Source organism: Pan troglodytes, chromosome 10, assembly GCF_028858775.2.
Source record: "Pan troglodytes isolate AG18354 chromosome 10, NHGRI_mPanTro3-v2.0_pri, whole genome shotgun sequence".
Taxonomy (NCBI): domain Eukaryota; kingdom Metazoa; phylum Chordata; class Mammalia; order Primates; family Hominidae; genus Pan; species Pan troglodytes.
This window is the reverse complement of record NC_072408.2, coordinates 118,270,304-118,296,346: the sequence shown is the minus strand read 5'-3', so window position 1 is coordinate 118,296,346 and position 26,043 is coordinate 118,270,304. Positions and strand designations below refer to the sequence as shown.

Here is a 26,043-nt window from a genome sequence, read left to right as displayed (position 1 = left end):
TCAATGTGTTTTTTTGGGTGTTTTGTGTGTGTGTGTGTGTGTGTGTTTGATACAGGGTCTTGCTTTGTTGCTGAGGCTGGAACGCAGTGGCGCTATCATGGCTCAATGCAGCCTTGACCTCCTGGGCTCAAGCGATCCTCCCTTCTCAGTCCCCTGGATAGCGGGGGCTACAGGTGCACACCACCACACCTAGCTAATTTTTGTATTTTTTGTAGAGATGGGTTTTGCCATGTTGCCTAGGCTGGTCTCAGACTCCTGGGCTCAAGCGATCTGCCTGGCTCTGCTTCCCAAAGTGCCTGCGCCCAGCCAATTTTCTCCATGTTTGTCCTAATTGTGATTTCATAGATGTTAACTAAAACTCTTAATTTTCATTTTCTCAGTATGCTATGTTTTTTTTTTTTTAGCCTTGGAACATATGAACCTGTTGAAAGAACTCTGCCTGAAATAATGTAATCAAATTATAGAGTTTAATCTTATTTTGAGGGCCTTTAGAAATTCTGAGAAGAAAGTGGGTTTTTTTTTTTTACTGCCATTTTAATGTAGTGTTAAGGTGTTCATGTATCACCAGCAGGTGTAGCTGTTTTCAATGATTACTTAAAACAATGCAATGGGAACTTTTTGTTGTCATTAAAATATAAAAGGTTACTGTAGTAAGAGCAAGCATGACAGTTTGGCTATCTGATGGGAGAGTCACATTCTAACTTCAGGAGGTACTGTCTTTTTAATAGAAATGATATACTCAGAGGCTGGGCACGGTGGCTCACGCCTGTAATCCAGCACTTTGGGAGGCCGAGGTGGGCAGATCACGAGGTCAGGAGATCAAGACCATCCTGGCTAATGCAGTGAAACCCTGTCTCTACTAAAAATACAAAAAATTAGCTGAGCGTGGTGGCAGGTGCCTGTAGTCCCAGCTACTCGGGAGGCTGAGGCAGGAGAATGGCATGAACCCGGGAGGCAGAGCTGGCAGTGAGCTGAGATGGTGCCACTGCACTCCAGCCTGGGTGACAGAGCGAGACTCCGTCTCAAAAAAAAAAAAAAAAAAAAAAAAAAGTAGAGAAAGGGCTTTGCCATGTTGGCCGGGCTGGTCTTGAACTCCTGGCCTCAAGTGATCCACCTCCCTCAGCCTCCCAAAGTGCTGGGATTACAGGTGTGAGCCACTGCTTCTGGCCTGAATATACCACTTTTACCTATCATCAGTTGAACATTTGGATTATTTCCTTTTTCTGGCAATGAGTAATGCTTTTGTGGATTTTCATGTACAAATTTTCATATGAGGCTGGGAGCAGTGGCTCATGCCTATAATCCCAGCAGTCTGGGAGGCTGAGGTGGGCAGATGACTTGAGGTCAGGAGTTTGAGACCAGCCTGGCCAACATGGTGAAATCCCATCTCTACTAAAAATACAAAAATTACACTGGCATGGTAGCGTGCACCTATAATCCCAGCTATTCAGGAGGCTGAGGCAGGAGCATCAGAATCGCTTGAACCTGGGAGGCAGAGGCTGCAGTGAGCTGAGATCACACCACTGCACCCCAGCCTGAGTGAAAGAGTGAGTCTCAAAAAATAAAAAATAAAATTTTTTTTCATGTGGCCTTAGATTTTCATTTCTCCTGAAGTAGAAATGCTGTGATGGAACTGCCAAACTTTTCCAAAGCAGCTGCATCATTTTGTATTTCTACCAGTAATGTACAAGTGTTCCAGTTTCTCCACATCCTCATAAATAACCGATATTGTCTTTGGTTTGGGTTATGTCCATTCTAGTGGTTATGAAGTGTCATTGTGGTTTTTTGTTTTTTTGTATTGTTTTGAGATCATGCCCAGGCTGGAGCACAGTGGCACAATCTCGGCTCACTGCAGCCTTCGCTTCCTGGGTTCAAGCAATTCTCCTGCCTCACCCTCCCAGGTAGCTGGGGCTGCAGGCATACGCCACCACACCAGGCTAATTTTTATATTTTTTGTAGAGATGGAGCTTCTCCGTGCTTCCCAGGCTGGTCTCGAATTCCTGAGCTCAAGCGATCCCCCTGCGTCAGCCTCCAGAGTAGCTGGGGTTATAGGCGTGCACCGCCGCGCTCGGCCCATTTTTGTATTTTCAGTAGAGATGGAATTTCACCATGTTGGCCAGGCTGGTCTTGAACTCCTGATCTCAAATGATCCGCCTGCCTCACCTTCCCAAAGTGCTGAGATTTTAGATGCAAACCACCATGCCCCGACTATAGGTTATCTTTTTACTTGCTTGATGATGTTCTTTGTAACACAGTTTTTAATTTTGATGAAGTTCAATTTATCTGTTTGTTTTTTCTTTTGTTGCTTGTGCTCCTGATGTCATATCAGACAAAACATTGCCTAACTCAAGGCCACAGAGATTTACTCCTATGAAACGCCTATAAAACTCCTATGATTTTTATAGTTTAGCTCTTAACATTTAGGTCTACAATCTCTTTTGAGTTAATTTTTGTGTATGAGATGAGAGTAGTGGTCCAGGTTTTTCCTTTTGCTTGTGGATATCCATTGTCCCCACCTCATTTGTTGAAAAGACTATTCTTTCCTCTTAAATTGTTTGTTTGTTTATTTATTTTTGAGATGGAGTGGCGCTCTGATGGAGTGGCGCTAACTTAGCTCACTGCAACCTCCGCCTCTCAGATTCAGGCGATTCCCCTGCCTCACCCGCCTGAGTAGCTGGAATTACAGGAGTGCGCCACCACACCCGGCTAAGTTTTGTATTTTTAGTAGAGACGGAGTTTTACCGTGTTGGTCAGGCTGGTCTCGAACTCCTGACCTCGTGATCTGCCTGTCTCCTGGCACCCTGGGAGGCTGAGAGGCTGAGGTGGGAGGATCACTTGAGCTCAGGAGTTTGAGACCAGCCTGTACCATTATGCCTGGCTAATTTTAGAATTTATCTTAAAGTATAAAATGTGAATCCAGTTTATCTTGTTCTAAATGACTATCCAAAATGTTTTAACCAGTTTTATTAGTCTGTAATTTACATACAAGAAAATGCTCATCTTTTTATGTTTACATTTTAATGAGTTTTGACAAATATATTTGCTCATGTAACTACTTGCTTCATCAGTGAAGATGGAAAACATTGTGCCTGTTCCTCTTCTCTGTCCAACTGTACTTTATTACCACTAGCTCCAGTTAACCAGTAATCTGCCTTCTTTTACTATAGATTAGATTTATCCTCTTTAGATTTCTTTTTCTTTTTTTTTTTTGATTAGGTTTTTTTTTTTTTTTACGTAAAAAAATCTTTTTTTGGAGACGTCTCATTATATTGCCCAGGCTGGTCTCGAACTCTTGAGCTCACCTCAGCCTCCCAGAGTGCTAGGATTACAGATGTGAGCCACCTCAGCCAGCCCCTAGATTTTTTTTTTTTTAATAAATGGAATCAAACAGCGTGTAACAGAGGTGTTCAATCTTTTGGCTTCCCTGGGTCATATTGGAAGAAGAATTGTGTTGGGCCACACATAAAATACACTAACACTAATGATAGCTGATGAACAAAACAAAAAAAAAAATAGCAAAACTTATAATGTTTTAAGAAAGTTTATGAATTTGTGTTGGGCCACATTCAAAGCCGTCCCAGGACGCAAGTTGGACAAGCTTGGTATATAATTTCATATGTGTGTCCTAAACAGTGTAGTAATTTGAGTTTCATGTTAGTATCAGCTTATTCCTTTTTGTTTGTTTGTTTGTTTTTGAGATGGAGTCTTGTTCTGTGTCCCAGAATTGGTTTGCAATTCCACTGCCTCAGCCTCCCAAGTGGCTGGGATTACAGGCACGTGCCACCACACCTGGCTAATTTTTGTCTTTTTTTTTTTTTTTTTTTTTTTTTTAGCAGAGACGGGATTTCATCATGTTGGCCAGGCTGGTCTCAAACTCCTGACCCCAAATGATCCACCTGCCTTGGCCTCCCAAAGTGCTGGGATTACAGGTGTGAGTCACCATGCCCAGCCAGCTTATTCCTTTTTATTGCTGGGTAGCATTTCATTTTATGATTATACCACAGTTAATTTACCCATTACTAGTCGATGGGCATTTGAGTTATTGCCAGCTTTTGGCTATTATGAATGAAGCTGCTGTGAGCATTTGTGTACAAGTGTTTGTGTTTTTATTTCTTTTAGTTAAATACCTAGAATTGGAATTGCTGAGGTATGGTAAGTGCATATTTCATTTTTTAAAAAAATTTATTTTATTTTTTATTTTTTATTTATTTATTTTTTTTGAGATGAAGTCTCACTCTGTTGCCCAGGCTGGAGTTCAGTGGCGTGATTTCAGCTCATGGCAACCTCCCTGTCCCGGGTTCAAGCAATTCTCCCGCCTCAGCCTCCCAAGTAGCTGGGATTACAGGCGCGCACCACCATGCCTGGCTAATTTTTTTGTATTTTTAGTAGAGACGGGGTTTCACCACGTTGGCCAGGCTGGTCTCGAACTCCTGACCACAAGTGATCCACCCGCCCCAGCCTCCCAAAGTGTTGGGATTACAGATGTGAGCCACCACACACTGCCTGGTAAATACATATTTCAATTAATAAGAAACTAGCAATCTTCTAAAGTGATTGTATCATTTTACATTCCAACTGATCAGGTACATGTGCAGGTTCCAAGTGTTCTGCATCCTTGCCAACACTTGGTATTGTGTTATCTTTTTAATTTCAACAGGTCTAATGGGTGTCTTATGGTATCTCATTGTGATCTTAAATGTACATTTCTCTGATGATGACTGATCCAGGAGCACCTCATCATGTGTGTGTTTATTTTCAGCTGTCAACCTTTTTTTAGTAAATGGTTCAAATCTTTTTTCCATTTTATTTATTTATTTATTTATTTATTTATTTATTTATTTATTTATTTGATGGAATCTCACTCTATTGCCCAGGCTGGAATGCAGTGGTGCCATCTTGGCTCACTGCAACCTCCGCCTCCCAGGTTCAAGCAATTCTTATGCCTTAGCCTCCCAAGTAGCTGGGATTACAGGCATGCGCCACCATGCCTGGCTAATTTTGTATTTTTAGTGTAGGTGGGGTATCACCATGTTGGTCATGCTGGTCTCTAACTCCTGACCTCAGGTGATCTACCCGCCTTGGCCTCCCAAAGTGCTGAGATTACAGGTGTGAGCCACTGCGCCTGTCCTAATAATTTCTTTTTGTCTCAATGTTTCTGCCTGGGTGCACTGGCTCACGCCTGTAATTCCAGCACTTTGGGAGGCCAACCTGGATGGATCATTTGAGCCAACAGTTTGAGACCAGCCTGAGGAACATGACAAAACCCTGTCTTTGCAAAAAAAAAAGAAAAAAGAAAAATTAGCCAGGCACAGAAGCGCATTCCTATGGTCCCAGCTACTTGGGGGGCTGAGGTGGGACAATCGCTTGAGCGAGGTTGCGGGGGTTTGGAGGGCGATGGAGGGGTGATCAAGGTTGCAGTGAGCTGAGATTGCACCACTGCACTCCAGCCTGGGCAATAGAGCCAGACCCTGTCTCACAAAAAAAGAAAAAAAAGTCATGTTTCTTTTCTTACTGTGAAAATAAAGTTACTACTTTTAGTAAATTATTTTAAGTTATTTATATATTCTGGTTACAAGTCCTTTCTCAGAATATTGTGAATATTTTCTCCCAGTCTGCGGTTTTTTTTGAAGAGCCAGTATTGTTAATTTTAATGAAGCCTTATTTATCAAGCTTTTCTCTTAAGGTTCATGCTTTTTTGTATCATAATAAGAAATCTTTTACGTACCCTAGGTTATGAATGTTTTTATGGTTAGGTATATGGTTGATTTCAGGTTAGGTTTTGTGTAGGGTGTGATGTAAAGGTCGAGCTTCATTTTCTCCACCATAAATATTTACTCGGTTTCTCTGGCACCAGCCTCTGTTTTCCATTGGTGGCTTTATTTTTTTTCTGTTCTCGAAACAAGAGTCTCGATCTTGTTACCCAGGCTGGAGTGCGGTAGTGTGACCTTGGCTCACTGCAACCTCCACTTCCCAGGGTCAAGCGATTCTGCCTCAGCCTCTCGAGTAGCTAGGATTACAGGTGCCCGCCACTACACCCAGCTAATTTGTATTTTTTTTTTTTTTTTTTTTTTTTTAGTAGAGACAGGGTCTCACCATGTTGGCCAGGCTAGTCTCGAACTCCTGACCTCAGGTGATCTGCTCATCTCAGCCTCCCAAAGTTCTGGGATTACAGGCATGAGCCACTGCGCCCAGCCATAGAAGCTTTATTGAATTCAGTTGACTGTATTGTATGTGTGTCTATTTGTGAACTGTTTTGTTGTATTGATCTTTGTATATATCCTTATGCCAATTCTCTCTTTATTGCTGTTACTTTGTAACCAACCTTTAAGTTCATATGAGTCTCCCAGTTTTATTCTCGTCAAAATTACTCTTATTCTGCGTTCTTTGAATTTGCAAATAAATTTTAGAATCAGCTTGGGATTGTGCACTGAATCTTTATATCAGTTCTGGGAGAAATATCTTAACAATATGGAATCTTCATTGAGGTCATCATATACTGCTCCATTTATTTAAGTCTTAAGTTTCACCAGTGTTTTCTAGTTTTCTTTGTATCAGTTTTGTGCCTGCTTTCTTAAATTTATCCCTTAATATTTCATCTGTTTTGTGCTGTTGTGAGTTATATTTTAAAAACTTTCAACGTTTGTTTATTCGTAAATAGAGATGCACTTGATTTTTGAATATTGACCTTGTATCTTGATGTGTTGGTAAACCCACTGTTTCTGGCAGCCCTTTAAGACTTAAACATACAGTCATGATCTAATCACCATGTTGGTGTTTTGGGGTGTTTTTTTTTTTTTGTCTTATTGTACTGGTGCATTACTGAAAAAGGCATGAGATTTTGCCATGCTCCCATTCTTAGGGGTGAGACATTGTCTTTCACTATTAAGCATACAGTTAGGTGTTACTTCAGTTCCTAATTTGCAGAGGCGGGTTTGTTTTCTTTTTAATCATGAATGGTTGTTGGATTATGTTCAAATACTTATCATCTACTAAGTATATCATATTGACCAGGAACAGTGGCTCATACCTGTAACCTCAGAGCTTTGGGAGGCCAAGGCAGGAGGATCGCTTGAGGCCAGGAGTTCAAGACCAACCTGGGTGATGTAGGAAAACCCCATATCTACAAAACAATTTAAAAATTTGCTGGGCGTGGTGGCACACACCTGTAGTCCTAACTACTTGAGAGGCTGAGGAAGGAGGATTGCTTGAGCCCAGTAGTTTAAAGCTGCAGTGAGCTGTGATTGTACCACTGTACTCCAGCCTGGGTGACAGAAGGAGACCCTGTATTTAAAGTGTGTGTGTGTGCGTGCGCATAGATGGATAGATAATAATGTAATTCCATTATGGTCATACAAACTGATATGAAATGCCATTTTATCATATAACAAGTGTCTTTTTGTGGTTGAATTTGTTTCTGGATTTTTCACTCTGCTTCACTAATCTAATAGGACTACCTTCTCATCCACTCACTGCCAACATTGATTTTTTTTTCAGATTACCTTGAATTTTCTGTTTATTTTTCCATATGAACGCTATAATTAACTTACTACTAAAAAAATCAGTTGCCTTTTTAAAACCAACTGATCTTTAAAATATATCTTGGCTGGGCCCGGTGGCAGGCACCTGTAATTCTAGCTACTTGGGAGACTGAGGCAGAAGAATTGCTTGAACCCAGGAGGCGGAAGTTGTAGTTGAGTTGAGATTGCGCACCTGTACTCCAGCCTGGGTGACAGAGCAAGATTCCCTCTTAAAAAAAAAAAAAAAAGAAAGAAACAGAAAAGATAAATCTTTTTACAATAATTTGTTCCAATTAGGATCCAAGTCAGGCTTGCAATTTCGATTTGTTTATATGTTGAAGTCTTTTTTTTTTTTTAATTGTTTCATATTGTGGTAACTTTTTTTTTTTTTTTTTTTTTTTTTGAGATGGAATCTTGGCTCTGTCACCTAGGCTGGAGTACAGTGGCACAATCTCAACTCACTGCAACCTCCCCCTCTGGGGTTCAAGCAATTCTCCTGCCTCAGCCTCCCAAGTAGCCCAGCCTTTTTTTTTTTGAGACAGAGTCTCGCTCTGTTGCCCAGGCTGGAGTGCAGTGACGCGATCTCGGCTCACTGCAAGCTCCGCCTCTTGGGTTCATGCCATTCTCCTGCCTCAGCCTCCTGAGTAGCTGGGACTACATTCGCCGGCCACCACACCCGGCTAATTTTTTTGTATTTTTAGTAGAGACAGGGTTTCACCGTGTTAGCCAGGATGGTATCAATCTCCTGACCTCGTGATCCGCCCGCCTCGGCCTCCCAAAGTGCTGGGATTACAGGTGTGAGCCACTGCGCCCGGCCTTGTATTTTTAATAGAGATGGGGTTTCACCATGTTGGCCAGCCCGGTCTTGAACTCCTGACCTCAAATGATCCACCCGCCTCGGCCTCCCACAGTGCTGGGATTACAGGTGTGAGCCATCGCTCCCAGCCTTGCGGTAACTTTTTATTACGAATGTATTGAGACATTAATAACCTAGGCCAGTCATGTTTCATCCCTACCCATTGTCTCTTAAAAGCTTTGAGTACACTGGATTATTCTGAAGCAAATTCTAGACATTGCATCAGTTTATCCACCAACATTTTAGTGTGTATCTTTAAGTTGGTTTTGGTTTTGTTTTTTGTTTTTGAGATGGGGTCTGGCTTTGTTGCCCAGGCTTGGAGTGCAGTAGTGCAATCATAGCTCACTGCTGCTGTGAATTCCTGGTCTCAAGGGATCCTCCCTCCTCAGCCTCTCAAGTAACTGTGACTACAGGCACATGCCACCTTGCCTGCTTTTCTTTTCTTGTCTTGTCTTTCTTCTTCTTTGTTTTTTTGTTTGTTTTTTGTTTTTTTTTTGAGACAGAGTCTCACCATCTTGCTATCTTGCCCAGGCTAGTCCTAAACTCCAGGGCTTAAGTTATCTTTCTACCTCAGCCTCCTAAAGTGCTAGGATTACAGGCCAGCACTTTAGGAGGTGCTGGATGAGCCATCACACCCAGCCAAGTCATAGGTTTTTTTGTTTGTTTGTTTTTTGAGACAGTGTCTAACTCTGTCACCCAAGCTGGAGTGCGGTGGCATGATTTCAGCTCAGTGCAGTCTCTACCAATTGGGCTTAGGTGATCCTCCCACCTCAACCTCCCAAGTAGCTGGGACTAAAGGTGCGCGCCACCATACCTGGCTAATTTTTGTATTTTTTGTAGAGACAGGGTTTCGAATTCCTGAGCTCAAGCAGTCTGCCTGCCTTGGCTCCCAAGGTGCCAGGATTACAGGCATGAGCCACTACACTCAGCCCTCACAGTTTTAATTACAGTTTTTCCCTTAGTTTTTGTCTTGTTCATATCCAGCTTGTCTTGTATTTTTTTCCCACGATCTGAATTTTGCTGACTGTATCCCTGTGTTGATATTTAAAGTAGACTTCTGTCCCCTGTAATCTTTGTAAACTGATAGTAGATAATGAAGGCTTGATCAGATTGGGTTTTTTTTTTTTTACCCCAATGTTTCACAGATGTGTGTACTTTCAGTGAGGAGTCATGTAATCAGTCTTTTTCCTGATAGGAGTAGTCAGTGAGTTCCTAGATGTTTTATCTATCCAGGAGATAATATGTCCCTTTAGCGCCTTAATTTTTTTGGTGTGTTTTTTAGCAGCCATTGATGATAATTGTCTAGCCCAAGATCAGTTATTTCCTTAGGGGTTGTAAAATGGTGACATTCTTTTCCTTTCATCCCTTCTTCAATTATTGCCTGGAATATTTCTATAAAGAAAAACTTTCCCATATCCAGCTGTTTGGTTACCCTGAGGTATAGCTTTCTTAGGAAAAGTAATTTAAAATGTTAATCATTTCCCTTTTTAAGGCAGTCTTCAAAATAATGAGTTGGTTTTCTGTTATCCTCCAAAGGTAACCAATGAGGTGGTTTTTTTGTCGTTGGTTCTTACTATCAGTATAAACTTCTGGAATTTTTTTTTTTTTTTTTTTTTAAATTTTTTGGAGACAAGGTCTGGCTCTGTTACCTAGGCTGGAGTGCAGTGGGATGATCTGGGCATACTGCAGCCTCAACTTCCCGAGCTAAGGCAATCCCCCCACCTCAGCCTCCCAGGTAGCTGGGACTACAGGCAAGCACCACCGTGCCTGGCTTAATTTTTGTATATTTTGTAGAGACAGGGTTTCACCATGTTGCCCAGGCTGGTGTCGAACTCCTGAGCTCAAGCAGTCTGCCTGTGTCAGCCTCACAAAGTGGTGGGACTACAGGCATGAGCCACCATGGCAGGCCAGAATCACAATAAACTTATAAATTAACTTGAGAAGAAATGATTGATGTCTTCATGATGTTGAGTCTTCCTGTTCAAGAACAAAGTATACCTTCAATAGCATATTAAAGTTTATCCTTGGCTGGATGCAGTGGCTGATGCCTGTAATCCCACCTCTTTGGGAGGCAGAGGTGGGCAGATCACCTGAGGTCTGGAGTTCGAGACCAGCCTGGCCAACATGGTGAAACCCCGTCTCTACTAAAAATATTTTTAAAAAAGTATTAGCTGGGTGTGGTGTGCACCTGTAGTCCCAGCTACTCTGGAGGCTGAGGTAGGAGAATCGCTTGAACCCAGGAGGCAGAGAGTGCAGTGAGTCAAGATTGCACCACTGCACTCCAGCTTGGGCAACCGAGCGAGACTCTGTCTCAAAGAAAATAAATAAATAAAAATAAAGTTTATCTTTAAGGTTTTGTACATTTTTTTTCAGTGTATGCCTTAGGTAGGTTCTTTTTTAATGTTAGTGTAACCCAGGGACTTCTTTTCCATTGCATCTTCTAAGTAATTACTTATGAAGTACCATATATGAAGGCTATTGCTGTCTATATGTTAGTTTTTACCCTGCTCCTTTACTAAATTCCAATCCTTTGAGGTATTGGATAAAAATATTTTTAGCATTTTTCAAATAACAGGCAGAGTCAAGGGCTTGGTTTCTTTTCTTCCCCTCCTGTCCCCTACCCTCCCCTTTTTTGAGACAGGGTCTCACTTCTTCGCCGAGGCTGGAGTGCAGTGGTGCAGTTATGGCTTACCGCGGCATCTACCTCCCTGGCTGAAAAGTTCCTCCCACCTCAGCCTCCTGAGTAGCTGGGACCATAGATGCACAGCACCGCAGCTGGCTAATATTTTTGTATTTTTTGTGGAGGCAGTGTCTCCCCATGTTGCCCAGGGTGGTCCCAAACTCATGAGCTCAAGCAGTCCGCTCGCCCTGGCCTCCTAAAGTGTAGGGATTATAAGCGTGAGCCACTGCGCCTGGCCTGGGGATCATGTTTTAACATGAGAATTGGTGGAGACAAACACATGATATCTAAATAATAGCACCATGGTATACTTGACTAGCTTTTTAATTATTTTTTAAATATACAGGAAGGTAATAAGTAACAAAGTAATAATAGTGAATAGTTTAAGCTCAGTTAGCATAATCGGGCAAACTTTCATTTGATAAAAGTGATAAGTAGTTTTCAGTGGCTTTTTTGTTTACCAAAAGGAGGTGGTTTTTAAATACGTGCATCCAAGATAAAATATAAAAAAATGTTCAGGTTTGCTTTTCTACATAGATAAAATAATATGTAACTAGCTCTCCCAAATTTCAGCAACAGTTAGTGAATGTTTAGCCACAAATTTGCAGTTAATTATATAATCAGTTCTTAGGATTTTATGAACAAGTTCTATATTCTTTGTGCCTTATACCTAGTTGTAAGCAGTCATTCCACAATTATTTTCCTGAAGTGACTTGGTTAATGCCACACCAGAAACAGGTCACAGACAATAGTGCTGTAAGAAATGTGTGAGGAAAGAGGCACATAGGAAGTAGCTAGCTCGTGCTGGAGGAACTGGAAAAAAACCTCACATGGGAGATGACAGTTGAGCTGAATTCTTAACTAGAGTTGTAACACCGGCCCTTACATGCAGACCACCTGTGTGGATTAAGATAAGATATAAAGTAATCTTTTAAAAGAACTATTATTTAGAAACCTGGTATATGCTACATGGTGCTGTGTTATACTGGGTTTGAGAAAGAATGGGAAGTGTTACAAGGATTCAGTGGTTGGAAATTAAGGAAGATAGAAAGTTAGTCTTGGATCTGTTTTGGCTCTTTGGTCATGCCTTTGTTTTTCTCAAAATGAATGCAGTGCCCGTCCCAGAAAATACCATATGAGAAGCGATTTCATAATGCTGTGAGAGTCTGTTACAGGGACTTGATCAAGTCTGAGGGCCATGAGAGAAAGTCCCTCTAAGGAAGTTGCTTTCAAGCTGACACCTGAAGGATGAAGCAGAATTATCCCAGCTGGGATTTGGGAACTGGTGTTTGAGGCTGAGGACTAGCATGCATGATAGGAAAATAACCCAGAGTGGCAGAAGTGGGAGTGGTATGAGATGGCATCAGAGACGCAGATTCAGGGTCAAATCATTCAGAGCCTCCTAGACCATGTGAACACATGTATTATGCTGTGGAGATACTGTTTAATAGGCAGTCTGCTTTTTTTTCTGCAGTACCAAATATGCCCCAACAGCGGCAAGACCAGCATCATCAGAGTGCCATGATGCACCCAGCGTCAGCAGCGGGCCCACCGATTGCAGCCACCCCACCAGCTTACTCCACGCAATATGTTGCCTACAGTCCTCAGCAGTTCCCAAATCAGCCCCTTGTTCAGCATGTGCCACATTATCAGTCTCAGGTAAGGCTGGTAAGGCCTAACTCTTAATTTTTGTACCATATAAAAAAACTTTTAATATGGTAAAGGGATTTTCCTTTATAATTTTTGCTTTTGTGTGATGGTAGGGTAGATAGTTAAGGACTTGGGGACCCTTTTCAATATATATTCGAAGGTTACTGATCATTGTAAGAGGTTCAGAGGAAACAGCCAAGAAAGATTTGAGAGTTTACAGGTGTTTCTGGAAATCTGGAAACCATGGAGTTAAAAATCTTAACTAAAGTCTGCTTGGCTCTATTTGCAGTGTTAATGTGCTTTCTTTATTTTTTGTTTGAACACAGCATCCTCATGTCTATAGTCCTGTAATACAGGGTAATGCTAGAATGATGGCACCACCAACACACGCCCAGCCTGGTTTAGTATCTTCTTCGGCAACTCAGTACGGGGCTCATGAGCAGACGCATGCGATGTATGGTAGGAAGCACTTTGTTTGTCTCTTCCAGTGTGTGTGACTCTTCTTAATTTAAGTTTCTGAAAACATACTGTATCTAAGAATAACCTGACCTTTTATGACATTGAGGGTCAAGAATCTGAAGGAAAAGATGAACCCATTTCTTTGCCTGACTTGCTTTATAACTTTTGGCAAATAGTTTCTACTTCTGTACCTGGTCTTCAGATCTCTCTCCTGCTTTAACTAAAATGTAATGATGTATATAATGGCAGAGCATCTTTGTGGAGAAAGGTACCTTTCTCCTCTTCCTCATCAATATTATGCTTTGGTATATCCTGCCTACGACATGCAAGAGAATTTTATAATAATAAAAGCATAAAGGCGTTCTCCAGCATGAAAACATTTTGCTTCACTACTTGATCTGAGGGTCACTGGCATTATATATTTTTTTTGCTGTTTGTTATAATGATAATACTACATCATGCTGTATTTTAAGTGGTTGAATATTATGTCATATTAGATATATTTTAGACATGAGTCACACTTTAAATATAACCAATGTGAACAGAATGCTGAAATGAAAATGAGAAGTATTTTATGTAAAACTAAGCAGTATTTATATGTGAGAATAATAAGCAAAAAAACCCATCTTCGTTTTGTGACTAAACAGAGAAATTTGTGTAGATCAACTTAGCAGCTGTCTAAAGTACCAAAATAATAGATTTTTCACTGTTGATAATTTAAAATAAAATGTCCATTTGTATATCTTATGATACAGAATTAATGGATTGCTTCAAATGTTTTTCAGAATATGTTTTTAAATAGTACTGATTTCATTAAGATGTTTTGTTCTGAATATTTCTGAGAACTACCGTAGTGTCGTTTAGTTTTCCTATTTGCGTTTTTGGTTGTTTGGAGTAGGGGATAATTTTGGTTTATTCATACAGTTGAAAAGTGTACTGCTATGAGAATGAGATTATGGTTACATGTAACTACATGGGCATTTCATTTTTAAAACCTCTTTGAACTTTTTGAAACACTAAGAATATAAAATTTTTATTTTTTAAGTTTAGATGTCCTGAACGAGTATGTTTAGGCAAAATTGAGTTATTTAAGAATTTACAGGCTGGGCGCAGTGGCTCACGCCTGTAATCCCAGCACTTTGGGAGGCCAAGGCTGGCGGATCATGAGGTCAGGAGATCGAGACCAGCCTGGCCAACATGGTGAAACCCCATCTCTACTAAAAATGCAAAAAATTGGCCGGGTGTGGTGGCATGTGCCTGTAGTCCTGGCTACTTGGGAGGCTGAGGCAACAGAATTGCTTGAACCCGGGAGGCAGAGGTTGCAGTGAGCCGAGATTGCACCACTACACTCTAGCCTGAGCGACAGAGTGAGACTCCATCTCAAAAAAAAAAAAAAAAAAAAAAGAATTTACAGATTTCTGGCAAACCTTCTTCTTGAGACATTACTACTTTTCATACCACCTCCGTCCTTTTTGAAGAATAAAAGTTTTAACATTCCATAGGTTAATGAGAATAGGACTTGGGCAGCAGCAATCATCCTTCCTGTCACCTGTAACCCACAGCTTATGCTTTCTTCCTGGAGGTTCTTGTCTGCCACAAAGGCTCACTGCTGATAGGAATTTGTATATGATCAAAGGTGTTTAGTTTTATAAAACAGTTAAGTCCAGTCTTAATTTTCCACATTATCACTTTCAATTTTGTATTGTGGATTACGCATTTTAAATAAAAAATTGTGTGATTGCTACATTTTGGAAAACTTTTTTTTCAGGAGGCCCATCCGTAATTTAATTGTAAAAGATACTGACAAACTAACTTGGTTTATTATTTTGGTTATGACCCCGTCATTTGACTTGTCTTTAGTTGTCTTAACGGGGACTGAATATGCGTGCAAAGGCACGATTGATTTATCACGCTGGCTTTTATGCAACTTGTATATATTTTAACAATTTTCCTGTTTGCTAAAGGCTTAGGTTAAAAGTTCATTATGATTGTTTATACATTTCTGGTGAATACATCATGATTTAACAAGTGGAAAGAACATCTCTTTCCTTCCATTTTCTGGCATACTCCCCTTGGAATCAGATCTGAAACTTTTAAGCTAAAATTTCCATTGCATTTGGAGAGTAGTTATTTGTGTCTGCATGCTTTTGAGACATTGTAGCAATAATACTGTAATGTTGAGCCGAATCTTTCTCCTCATTGTGTTCATTCACTGCCAACATCTGGCTTCATCTTTTGGATGAATGTTCATTGGTTTTGAAACAGCCTATAGGGTAAACACTGTGTTTGAGGTACAGATGATTTTCATAACTACTTCCTAGAACATGTCCATTTGAAGAGCAGTGGGGCCTTAGACCCCAAAGTCCATTTATGTGTGGGCAAATAGGAAATGTTGCAAACAAAACAAAGCACTAGATCTAATGTCCAGTGAAATATGGAATGAACTAGTCATTAGAGCCAGTTCTTTCATGCCAGGAAAAAGTTACTCAGCCAAATCTGAACTACTCTCCTGCAGTTTACACAGGTGGTATTTAATTGCTGTCTGTATGGAGGCAGGCTAGGAGCAAGGCTGTGGACTTGTTGTGATTGTCACTAGTTAATCAAGATTCCCTTTGTGGTGCTTAAGACCCTAAAAAGGACACTAGGAGCTGGGCATGGTGGCTGACACCTGTAATCCAAGAACTTGGGGAGGCTGAAGTGGAGGATCGCTTAGCCCAGGTGTTCAAGACCAGTCTAGGCAAGATGGCGAGATCCCATCTCTACCAAAAAAAAAAAAAAAAAAAAAAAAAGCCCAGTCATGGTAGCACATGCCTGTAGTCCCACCTACACAGGAAGCTGAGATGGGAGGATCACTTGAGTCCAGGACTTTGAGGCTACAGTGAGCTATCATGGCACCACTGTAATCCAGCCTGGGTGACAGAGCAAGACCCTGTCTCTATTTAAAAAAAAGAAAACATAAGAAAGAATTGTTTTGTTCTATGCCATCATAAGCCATAATTTAATCTGCTTAAGCATGTTCTTCATTAAATCTTCAGTGATTTATTTGAATTATTAGACTTTCAAAGCCTTATTATATCAAATATAAACAAAATTTGAAGTACATTCTTATAAACTACAACAAACTTACATAGAAGTGTTAATTTTATACTCATCTTCCCTGAACAATTTATATTTTATAAATATATTAAATATATTGTCATAATTTTTCTCAAAGGAACCAAATACTTTGAGTATGAATTGTGCTTTTCTTTTTAAGCTACATCATATCTAGGTTTTTAAAACATTTAATGCAAACAGAAGAACATGCACCCAGATGTTGGTGACAATTTTATGTCACCTTTTCTCATTCATTAATTGTTATAGCCATAGCCAAAGGCATTGAAAACATAGGACCACTAATGACTGCAAAATGAAATCCTGATTATTGTTTTTAAATTTTTAGTATGTTTAATACACATATGCTAACATTACTGAACAGTTAAATGATAAAATAGGATAATTATTTTATTCTAAAAAAGTATTGACCTTGTCCTCTTTCTAGCTATCTTAGAAAGGGCTTTTGTCAAAAACCTTATCTCTTTGATGTCTCTTTTTTTGAGATGGAGTCTCTCCCTGTCGCCCAGGCTGGAGTGCAGTGGCGTGATCTCAGCTCACTGCACGCTCCGCCTCCTGGGTTCACGCCATTCTCCTGCCTCAGCCTCCCGAGTAGCTAGGACTATAGGCGCCTGCCACCATGCCCGGCTAATTTTTTGTATTTTGTTTAGTAGAGATGGGGTTTCACTGTGTTAGCCAGGATGGTCTTGATCTCCTGACCTCGTGATCCGCCTGCCTCAGCCTCCCAAAGTGCTGGGATTACAGGCGTGAGCCACTGTGCCCAGCCTCTTTTATTTTTTATTTTTATTTATTTATTTTTTTATTTTTGAGACGGAGTCTCCCTCTGCCGCCCAGGCTGGAGTGCAGTGGCGCGATCTCAGCTCCCTGCAAACTCCGCCTCCTGGGTTCAAGCAGTTCTCCTGCCTCAGCCTCCTGAGTAGCTGGGACTACAGGTGCCCACCACCACACCTGGCTAATTTTTGTGTTTTTAGTAGAGACAGGGTTTCACCATGTTGGTCAGGCTGGTCTTGAATTCCTGACCTCAGGTGATCCACCCACCTCAGCCTCCCAAAGTGCTGGGATTACAGGCGTGAGCCACTGCCCCCGGCCTCTTTGATGTCTCTTAATCTAACTTCCATCATTGCCTCTACCCCATCCCTTCTAAGAAGTTACTTTAATTTTTTTTCCTCTCACATCTACTCTTTTTTTTTTTTTTTTTTTTTTTTTTTGAGGTAGTCTCACTCTGTCACCCATTCTGAAGTGCAGCGGTGCGATCTCAGCTCACTGCAACATCTGCCTCCCAGGTTCAAGCGGTTTTTCTGCCTCAGCCTCCCGAGTAGGTGGGACTACAGGTGTGCGCCACCACGACCGGCCAATTTTTGTATTTTTAGTAGAGACGGGGTTTCACCGTCTTGGCCAGGCTGATCTCGAACTTCTTACCTTGTGATTTGTCTGCGTAGGCCTCCCAAAGTGCTGGGATTACAGATGTGAGCCACCACGCCCAGCCTCACATCTACTCTTCTAATCCATCTAATTTTGTTTTATGGTGATGCTTTTACCTTTCAGAAACAGTAATAATACAACTTTTCCGACTAACTAGAGCCATTAGGAAGAATTATATCCAGAATCCTTTTTTGGTTTGTTTTTGGTAGTTTAATGCAGATAAGTAAGAAAATATAGTAAGTTAAAAAAAAAAAAAAATGAAAAGCATCCATAATCCCTCCACCCGACAACTGCCTTTTAACATTTTGATGTGTATCCTTCCAGGTGTATTTAAATACACTCAAATACCCTACCCCTTTATGTAGACATGTTTTAATAAGAAATAATATTCATGTTTATATTCTTGCTATGATCCTAAATTTTTGGATCCATTACTAGATAATCTTTCAGGATAATGACATTTCCATTAGTAATGTTTTGCAAAATTGTGTGTCTATTGAATTAAACTTGTAAAATATTGTTTTATTTTGGTACATGATTTATATCAAGGTTGTTCAGTAGAATGCCATGTTGGTGTTTTTATTAGATAATGATTTTATTCCTTTTACTTTTAAGCAAGTCAGCATGACAACTTGACACCTAAGTACAGAAGAACAGTGTCTTCCGGTTTAGTCCTTTCTTTTAAAATTCTGTAGCAGTGTTTAAAGTGCTTGTCATCTCTTATAAAAATGAATTATGCATGAATACAAAAAGAAATTACTAATATGTCAACCTTTCCAGAAAATTCGGAAAATGCACACCTCAAAAGGCTAATTTACCTTTCTATTTCCCAAATTCAGCATGTCCCAAATTACCATACAACAAGGAGACAAGCCCTTCTTTCTACTTTGCCAGTGAGTTGGGTTTTTTATACTAATTTTTAATTGTACAGTAAAACACTTTTTAAAGGATACATGTTAAGGGAGTAGACTTGTTGAACAATATTTTCCTTGTGCCAGTCAAATTATTGAAAGTACTTATATATATAAATAATTCAGTTTTTAAAATGGAAATACCCAATTTAAGAAGGCTGGAGTTAATGAAAAATGGAGTTGTTTCAGAAATCAATTTTTGCATACCAAGCAAATGTGACTGGGAAATGCCTAATATTTTCCTTGTTAGAGAAACTTTTCCTAAACAGCTTTATACACACACACACACACACAAACACACACACCCAAGCCACAAGCTTAGTATAAATTTTAAATGTTTATTTATATACACACACACACACACACCCCCCAAGCCACAAGCTTGGTATAAACTTAAAATGTTTATTTATATTCTGATAAGAAGAAATTTATGCCTACCAGGATTTTTAATTGAATAGGATTGATGAAATACTAAGGGAAAAACTTTCAGTCCTGTGCATGGCTAAAGGTTTAAAATATTCAGGAAGGGCCGGGCACGGTGGCTCACACCTGTAATCCCAGTGCTTTGGGAGGCTGAGGCGGGTGGATCATCTGAGGTCAGCAGTTCAAGACCAGCCTAGCCAACATGGTAAAACTCCATCTCTACTAAAAAATACAAAAATCAGCCATGCATGCTGGCATGCGCCTGTAATCTCAGCTACTAGGGAGGCTGAGACAGGAGAATTGCTTGAACTTGGGAGGCAGAGGTTGCAGTGAGCCGAAGTCGTGCCACTCCACTCCAGCCTGGGTGGCAGAGCGAAATTCTGTCTCAAAAAATAAAATATTCAGGAAGCAGACCCCTCAGGATATCTTGAGCTTAAGCAAGAGATCATGACCTCTCAGGTCATTATCTTGGACAGCACAGGTCCCCTCTCCCCACCTGGCAAAAAGTACAGAAATGGTTGCTCCTTCATGGAGAAAGTCTGGGCAGAGCTTTCTTCTGGAAATGAACTTTTAAGGTACATTTTTCCTATTTGTAGGGCAATTTGTAAAAATAAGGGCCGGACGTGGTGGCTCACGCCTGTAATCCCAGTACTTTGGGAGGCCGAGGTGGGTGGATTGCTTGAGGCCAGGAGTTCGAGAACAGCCTGGCCAACATGGTGAAACCCTATCTCTACCAAAGCATGGTGGCACGCACCTGTAGTCCCAGCTACTTGGGAGGCGGAGGCACAAGATTTCCATGAACCCTGGAGGTGGAGGTTGCAGTGAGCCGAGATTGTACCACTGCACTCAGGCCTGGGCAACAGAGAGAGACTCTGTCTCAAAATAAAAAATAAAAATAAGGCTAGTCTTGGACTTTGGTATTTAAATAGGAAGGAGTACTAATATTTGTAGAAATCCTTTAGAAATTTGTGCCATTAATATTGTCACCTTGTATGAAATGTTGTGTTCTAGAGGATATTAAGGATTCAAATTTTATGTTAGGCACATTTTGAGTTATTTTGGGGTGAGTCAATGTCTGACTCTACTAAATGCCATATTAGCATTTAAAATGCATTTGACCTTAAATCTTTGTTAATTATGCCATGACTTGGTATCCAAAAATAAGCTGATACATACATACATACATATGTATGTGTGTGTGTGTGTGTATATATATATGTATGTGTGTATATATAATTTATTTGGTGCTAGGAAATGTTAAATTTAATCCTTTAATAGATGCTCTTTAAAAAGGAGTCTTGCTGTATGTATATACTATTAAAGGGGAAACTATGTGATTGTAGTGTGTAAAAGATAGTAGGTGATTTTATTATGTACTCAATTTGAGGTCTCAAATGTAGTTATCCTCACCATCTTACTGTCTCTGTTAGTAGTTTGGTGTTGTTTTCCTGGTAAGTAGCTAAGGTCCTTAATCATTACACCTAAGCCTTAATTGCCTTAGCACAACTTCCCCTAAAAGGGAGTATCAGTACTTTTTAAAAGAAACTAACAGTTGGGCTGCTAATTTAATCTGCTGCTTCATTTTCCCCTGTTCTAAGCCATTTTATGATGGTTTGGTCAAGTTGCCTTTTATTCCCCTTTTAGAGTTTTCAACTTTCCTTCACTTCTCTTTTTCTGAATTTAACATCAGATTTACAAGTTGGAAGATTTTGTTTTGTTTTATAAGTTTTGCAATGCTGGTGATCTCTTATGACTTGTGCATCCAAAGTCAAAATGACAAAACCTAGTTACAAATTAAACACACAGCTTTCTGTACTTAATTTGCTTCAGTGAGATCACAGCTGAGGAAACTAGTTCTGGAATGTGGTTAGTGTTATTAAGGATTTTTGACTGATCATATGTTTAGAATCTTAAATATTTATGTCAAGGAACACTGAGTGGGAAACTTCTGGACTAGGTCTGGACCAAAGAAGCATATGTCTTTGATTATCTTTAATCTAAAAGATTTTCTGAAGACTAAGTTTTATAAATAGAAGTTTAACTGATGAATAAATCAGTATTACAAATAAAATTAACTTTATTTTTAACCTCTCTGGGATCTTTAGCCAGAATGAGCATATATAACAAAAGCAGTGAAATAATATGCGTGGGTCAGAACCCACTGCCCTTCCCACTCCACTCTCCTTTTCCCTGATTCTCCTGTGTTTTTTCCTTCTTTACCTTATCTTGGTTCCTTTTTTTTTTTTTTTTCTTTTGAGATGGAGTCTCACTCTGTCGTCCAGGCTGGAGTGCAGTGGTGCGATCTCGGCTCACTGCAACCTCCACCTCCTAGGTTCAAGCAATTCTCTGCCTCAGCTTCCAGAGTAGCTGGGATTACAGGCGCCTGCTGCCACACCCAGCTAATTTTTTTTGTATTTTTAGTAGAGACAGGGTTTCACCATCTTGGCCAGGCTGGTCTTGAACTCCTGACCTCATGATCACCTGCCTCGGCCTCTGGTGCCTTTTTTGTCTCTCTTGTCTTCCAAGCTATTTTTTTCCTTGGCTTTTAAATTTTCTTCCTACCCTGCTTTGTGTCACTCTTACTTAACTGGCCTATCAAGGAACCGAACTGTATTTTTGTTATTAGTATTGATTTAAAGTATAAGTTTCACATTTCTCCCAATTTATTATTATTATTTATTTATTTGTTTGTTTATTTTATTTTATTTTTTGAGACGGAGTTTCGCTCTTGTTGCCCAAGCTGGAGTGCAATGGTGTGATGTCGGCCTCCACCTCCCGGGTTCAAGCTATTCTCCTTCCCCACTCTCCCTAGTAGCTGTGATTACAGGCGCCTGCCACCACGCCCAGCTAATTTTTGTATTTTTAGTAGAGACAGGGTTTCGCCGTGTTGGCCAAGCTGGTCTCGAACTCCTAACCTCAGGTGATCCGCCCGCCTCGGCCTCCCAAAATGCTGGGATTACAAGCGTGAGCCACCGTGCCCGGCTCCATTTCTCCCAATTTCAAATTCAAGGAGGAAAAGAATTCCTGATTAAGGTACTTCCTTTCAGATCTTTTGAGCTAGAACAAAAAAACAAAGGGAAATATTTCTAATTAACTCTTTTTAAATTTTGTTTACAACGTATGATACATATTTTACACATCCTTTGTGGTTTTTGTTCGTCTTGTTTTTAATCAATGCCTTGCAGTTTACTGGTATTTAGGTAGGGAAAGGATTTTGTTTTTGTTTTTTTAAACAAAGCCTATGTACATTCACTCAGCTTGGGTATTTGTGCTATGCATGCAAATTAGCTATAGATTAGAAAACCGTATTATAGTCTTTAAATACTGGTAAACTTAAATTGCAGAGATGCCTTTTAAAAATGCATAGTAAAAATATTTCATCTTTACTTTTCTCTTCAAATGATTTTAAGATTTTTACATTTTTCCAGTTGATGAATAACTTAAATTATGAGATTTCATGGGCATAATTATTTTCTATATTTATTGTTACTTTTTAATATTCTTAATACTTTGCTTAGAAGGTATTTAAAAGTGAAATTTCAAACTTTTTAGTCCAAAATTTCTTGAATAAATAAAGTTACAAAAAAAAAACAAAAACCTCTGAGATTCCGTACTGTATCTTTATGAACCTCCATGAACAGAATTTGGGATTTGGGAATTGCTTTTCCTTAGACAGATTTAGATTGTTACAAATGACATTTTTAAGAGGCTGGGGTGGCGGTAGGGGTTAGTGCTAATGGTTTAACAGTAGGGGACCATGGACAACTGTAGACATCACTATCCAGTAGAACGTTTTGTGGCTGGGCGCGGTGGCTCACGCCTGTAGTCCCAGCACTTTGGGAGGCCAAGAGAAGTGGATCACCTGAGGTCAGGAGTTCAAGACCAGCCAGACCAACATGGTGAAACCCTGTCTCTACTAAAAATACAAAAAAGTTAGCCAGGCGCGCCTGTAGTCCCAGCTACTCAGGAGGCTGACACAGGAGAATCGCTTGAACCCGGGAGGCAGAGGTTGCAGTGAGCTGATATCACGCCACTTGCACTCCACCCTGGGCAACAGAGCGAGACTCCGTCTCAAAACAACAACAAAACTGCACTGTCCACCGTAGTAGCTACTTAGCTACATGTGGCTTTTTTATTATTCAAAAATAAATTTTTAGGCCGGGTGCAGTTGCTCACACCTGTAATCCCAACACTTTGGGAGGCCGAGATGGACGGATCACTTGAGGCCAAGAGTTTGAGACCAGCCTGGCCAACATGGTGAAACCCCGTCTCTACTAAAAATACAAAAATTAGCCAGGTAATCCCAGCTACTCGGAGGCTGAAGCAGGAGTATCACTTTAACCCAGGAGGCGGAGGCTGCAGTGAGCCGAGATCGCTCCACTGCACTCCAGCCTGGGTGACAGCAAGACTGGGTCTCAAAAATAAACAAACATGGCCGGGCGCAGTGGCTCATGCCTGTAATCCCAGCACTTTGGGAGGCCGAGGCGGATGGATCACTTGAGGCCAGTAGTTCGAGACCAGCCTGGCCAACATGGTGAAACCCGTCTCTACTAAAAATACAAAAATCAGCCAGGCATGGTGATGCTTGCCTATAGTTCCAGCTACTCAGCAGGCTGAGGCAGGAGAATCGCTTGAACCCGAGAGGCGGAGGTTGCAGTGAGCCGAGATGGTGCCCCTGCACTCCAGCCTGGGCAACAGAGCGAGACTCTGTCAAAAATTAAACAAATAAATACATTTTTAAAATGAACGTAAGATTTTTACAAGTACAACAAACTCAGGTTCGAAATTTACATCAAATCTTTTAGACCAAGTCAGTGCCTATACAACTTGGGGGAGCTGGAAGTAAACTTAATGAGTATGATGATGATGGAGGGCCTGTTAATAAGCCACCAAGTTAGAAAAAAAGGACTGTCTTACAGACTCATGGGACTGTGAAGCTCAGGAAGGCTTCATCGTTTGTACATCATTTGTTCTAGCTCCCAGAAGACATTCACTACTCTTAAAAACATTCAGAGACTATGTTGCCACAGTTTTCTTGTTAAAATGTTCTGGCATATGTTAATTCCTAGAGTCTGGAAAATTTTCCCAGTGTATAAACAAAGCTGTTGTATCCAGTCTAAACTGGATATGAAGGAATATTAATGCCAGCTGTGGCATTGGCAGTGGATGCACAGGTGATCCTAGAACTGGCTCTTTGCCTTGCCCTTTCCCCTGCTAAGAGATAGCTTTGCAGCTGGAGACGTAACTGTTTGGGCTGGAGAGTTGGTGGCCCTTAGCCCTACAACACCTAGGATTATAGAACTGCTCCATGTGCCTAGCCTAACCCTCTACACACCATTTACGTGGAATATACCCAGAGCCGTCTATGCTGGTGACTCGGCAGCCTTGCCTACCAGACTGCTGGAACTAGGGTGCCTGTTCCCAAAGCTGTGCTTGCTTCTCTCACCAATCAGTCCTGCATATGTCTGTGTTTGCTAACACGTTATATGAAGAATGTGGGGAACTATTTTGGAATCATTTCTGTGTATGGGCTTATTATCTTGAGGGATTTTAGGATTCGTTTCTCAAGAGAGGGCTGGGAACTATACCTTGCTAGAGTTGTCTTGAGAACGCTCTATTCTCAGCTCATTGCCTCGTGGAGGTTAGTTTTTTATCATCAGTGTGCTGTCCATAGTCACTGGAAGCAGTGAACACATCCTACTCTGCTTCTGATTCTCAACTTACTGTTTTTGAAGCACATGAACAGGCCAGGCACGGTGGCTCACGTCTGTAATCCCAGCACTTTGGGAGGCTGAAGTGGGCGGATCATTTGAGGTCAGGAGTTTGAGATCAGCCTGGCCAGCATGGCGAAACCCCATCTCTACTAAAAATACAAAAATTAGCTGGGCGTGGTGGCACATGCCTGTAATCTCAGCTACTCGGGAGGCTGAGGCAGGAGAATTGCTTGAACCTGGGAGGCAGAGGTTGCAGTGAGCCTGGGCAACAGAGTGAGTGAGACTTATATCTCAAAAAAACACAAAAAACTGAAAGACATGAAGAAATGGTTTTTGTACCAAGGTTTGGCCCACGCTGAGATTCACAAAGAACTGGCTTTCAGTTCTTATCTTTATTTTGATTTAAACTGGCCCATCATGTTGTCCTTTGAAGTTAGTCTAGTAAATTTCTTTCCAAAGGGCTGGGGCACTCAGAAGGGAGTTTACTTGTCTATATTTATTTCATAAAGCAAAGATGGGAGATCCTCCATTAGGGCTTGGGAAAGTAAACTGAGTGGCAGAAGGGCTCCTGTGATTAGCTGAGAGAGATTGTGGTCCTTCGGCCCTGATGATAGATCCCTGGCCTTGCCACATACCATACACAGTGCCCGCACCCCCATCCCCCACCACACCCAATATAGTCTGTGCCCTCAGGACATTGCTCCAGGGCAGTAGCATGGTGAGGTTAGCCAGATGATGGCCTTGAGCTAAAGAGTGTGCACCTAAAATGCACTTGTTTGAGTAGTTTCTGCCTATGCCTTCAAGTCGCCTTTTTGGGAAAACCTAGTGACCGTTAAGAGTAAATGCAAACTAATTTGATTTTAATATCATATGTAGAGCTGTATTATATGAACCAAATGCTAGTCTGTTAAGCAATAGCTACACTTATTTTTTCAAGACAATGGATGGTTTAAATGGAGTCATCTATAGAAATTGGTAGTGGCGTGAGTTATACATTGTAACCATCAAGAAAGTTCAGTTGATGAAGTGTAGAGGAGCGATGGAGGTTGTCACACATCGGTTGTGTACATGCTCCTTTTTCTTTCACTTTAGTTTCCACGGGCTCCCTTGCTCAGCAGTATGCGCACCCTAACGCTACCCTGCACCCACATACTCCACACCCTCAGCCTTCAGCTACCCCCACTGGACAGCAGCAAAGCCAACATGGTGGAAGTCATCCTGCACCCAGTCCTGTTCAGGTAAGGGCAACTCAGAGGTCTGCATGGAGTGGCTTCTTTATCCTAGTATCTGAGTGCTT

The 26,043-nt window shown here is 40.9% G+C and overlaps 1 protein-coding gene across 50 annotated transcripts in view; it reads left to right on the top strand.

Annotated features, from left to right (window-relative positions):
* ATXN2 (ataxin 2) overlaps positions 1-26,043 on the top strand; it is a 146,707-nt gene that overhangs the window by 115,718 nt on the left and 4,946 nt on the right. For 17 of the 50 annotated variants that reach the window (XM_016924240.3, XM_016924236.3, XM_016924239.3 and 14 more), the window contains 4 exons: positions 12,528-12,712; positions 13,030-13,162; positions 18,538-18,591; positions 25,839-25,984. In XM_016924240.3, the coding sequence (XP_016779729.3) occupies positions 12,528-12,712; positions 13,030-13,162; positions 18,538-18,591; positions 25,839-25,984 (518 nt within the window). Of the gene's footprint in view, positions 1-4,119; positions 4,153-12,527; positions 12,713-13,029; positions 13,163-18,537; positions 18,592-25,838; positions 25,985-26,043 lie in introns of all 50 variants that reach the window. The other 33 variants (XM_054663571.1, XM_054663565.1, XM_054663570.1 and 30 more) reach the window with 3 other exon arrangements.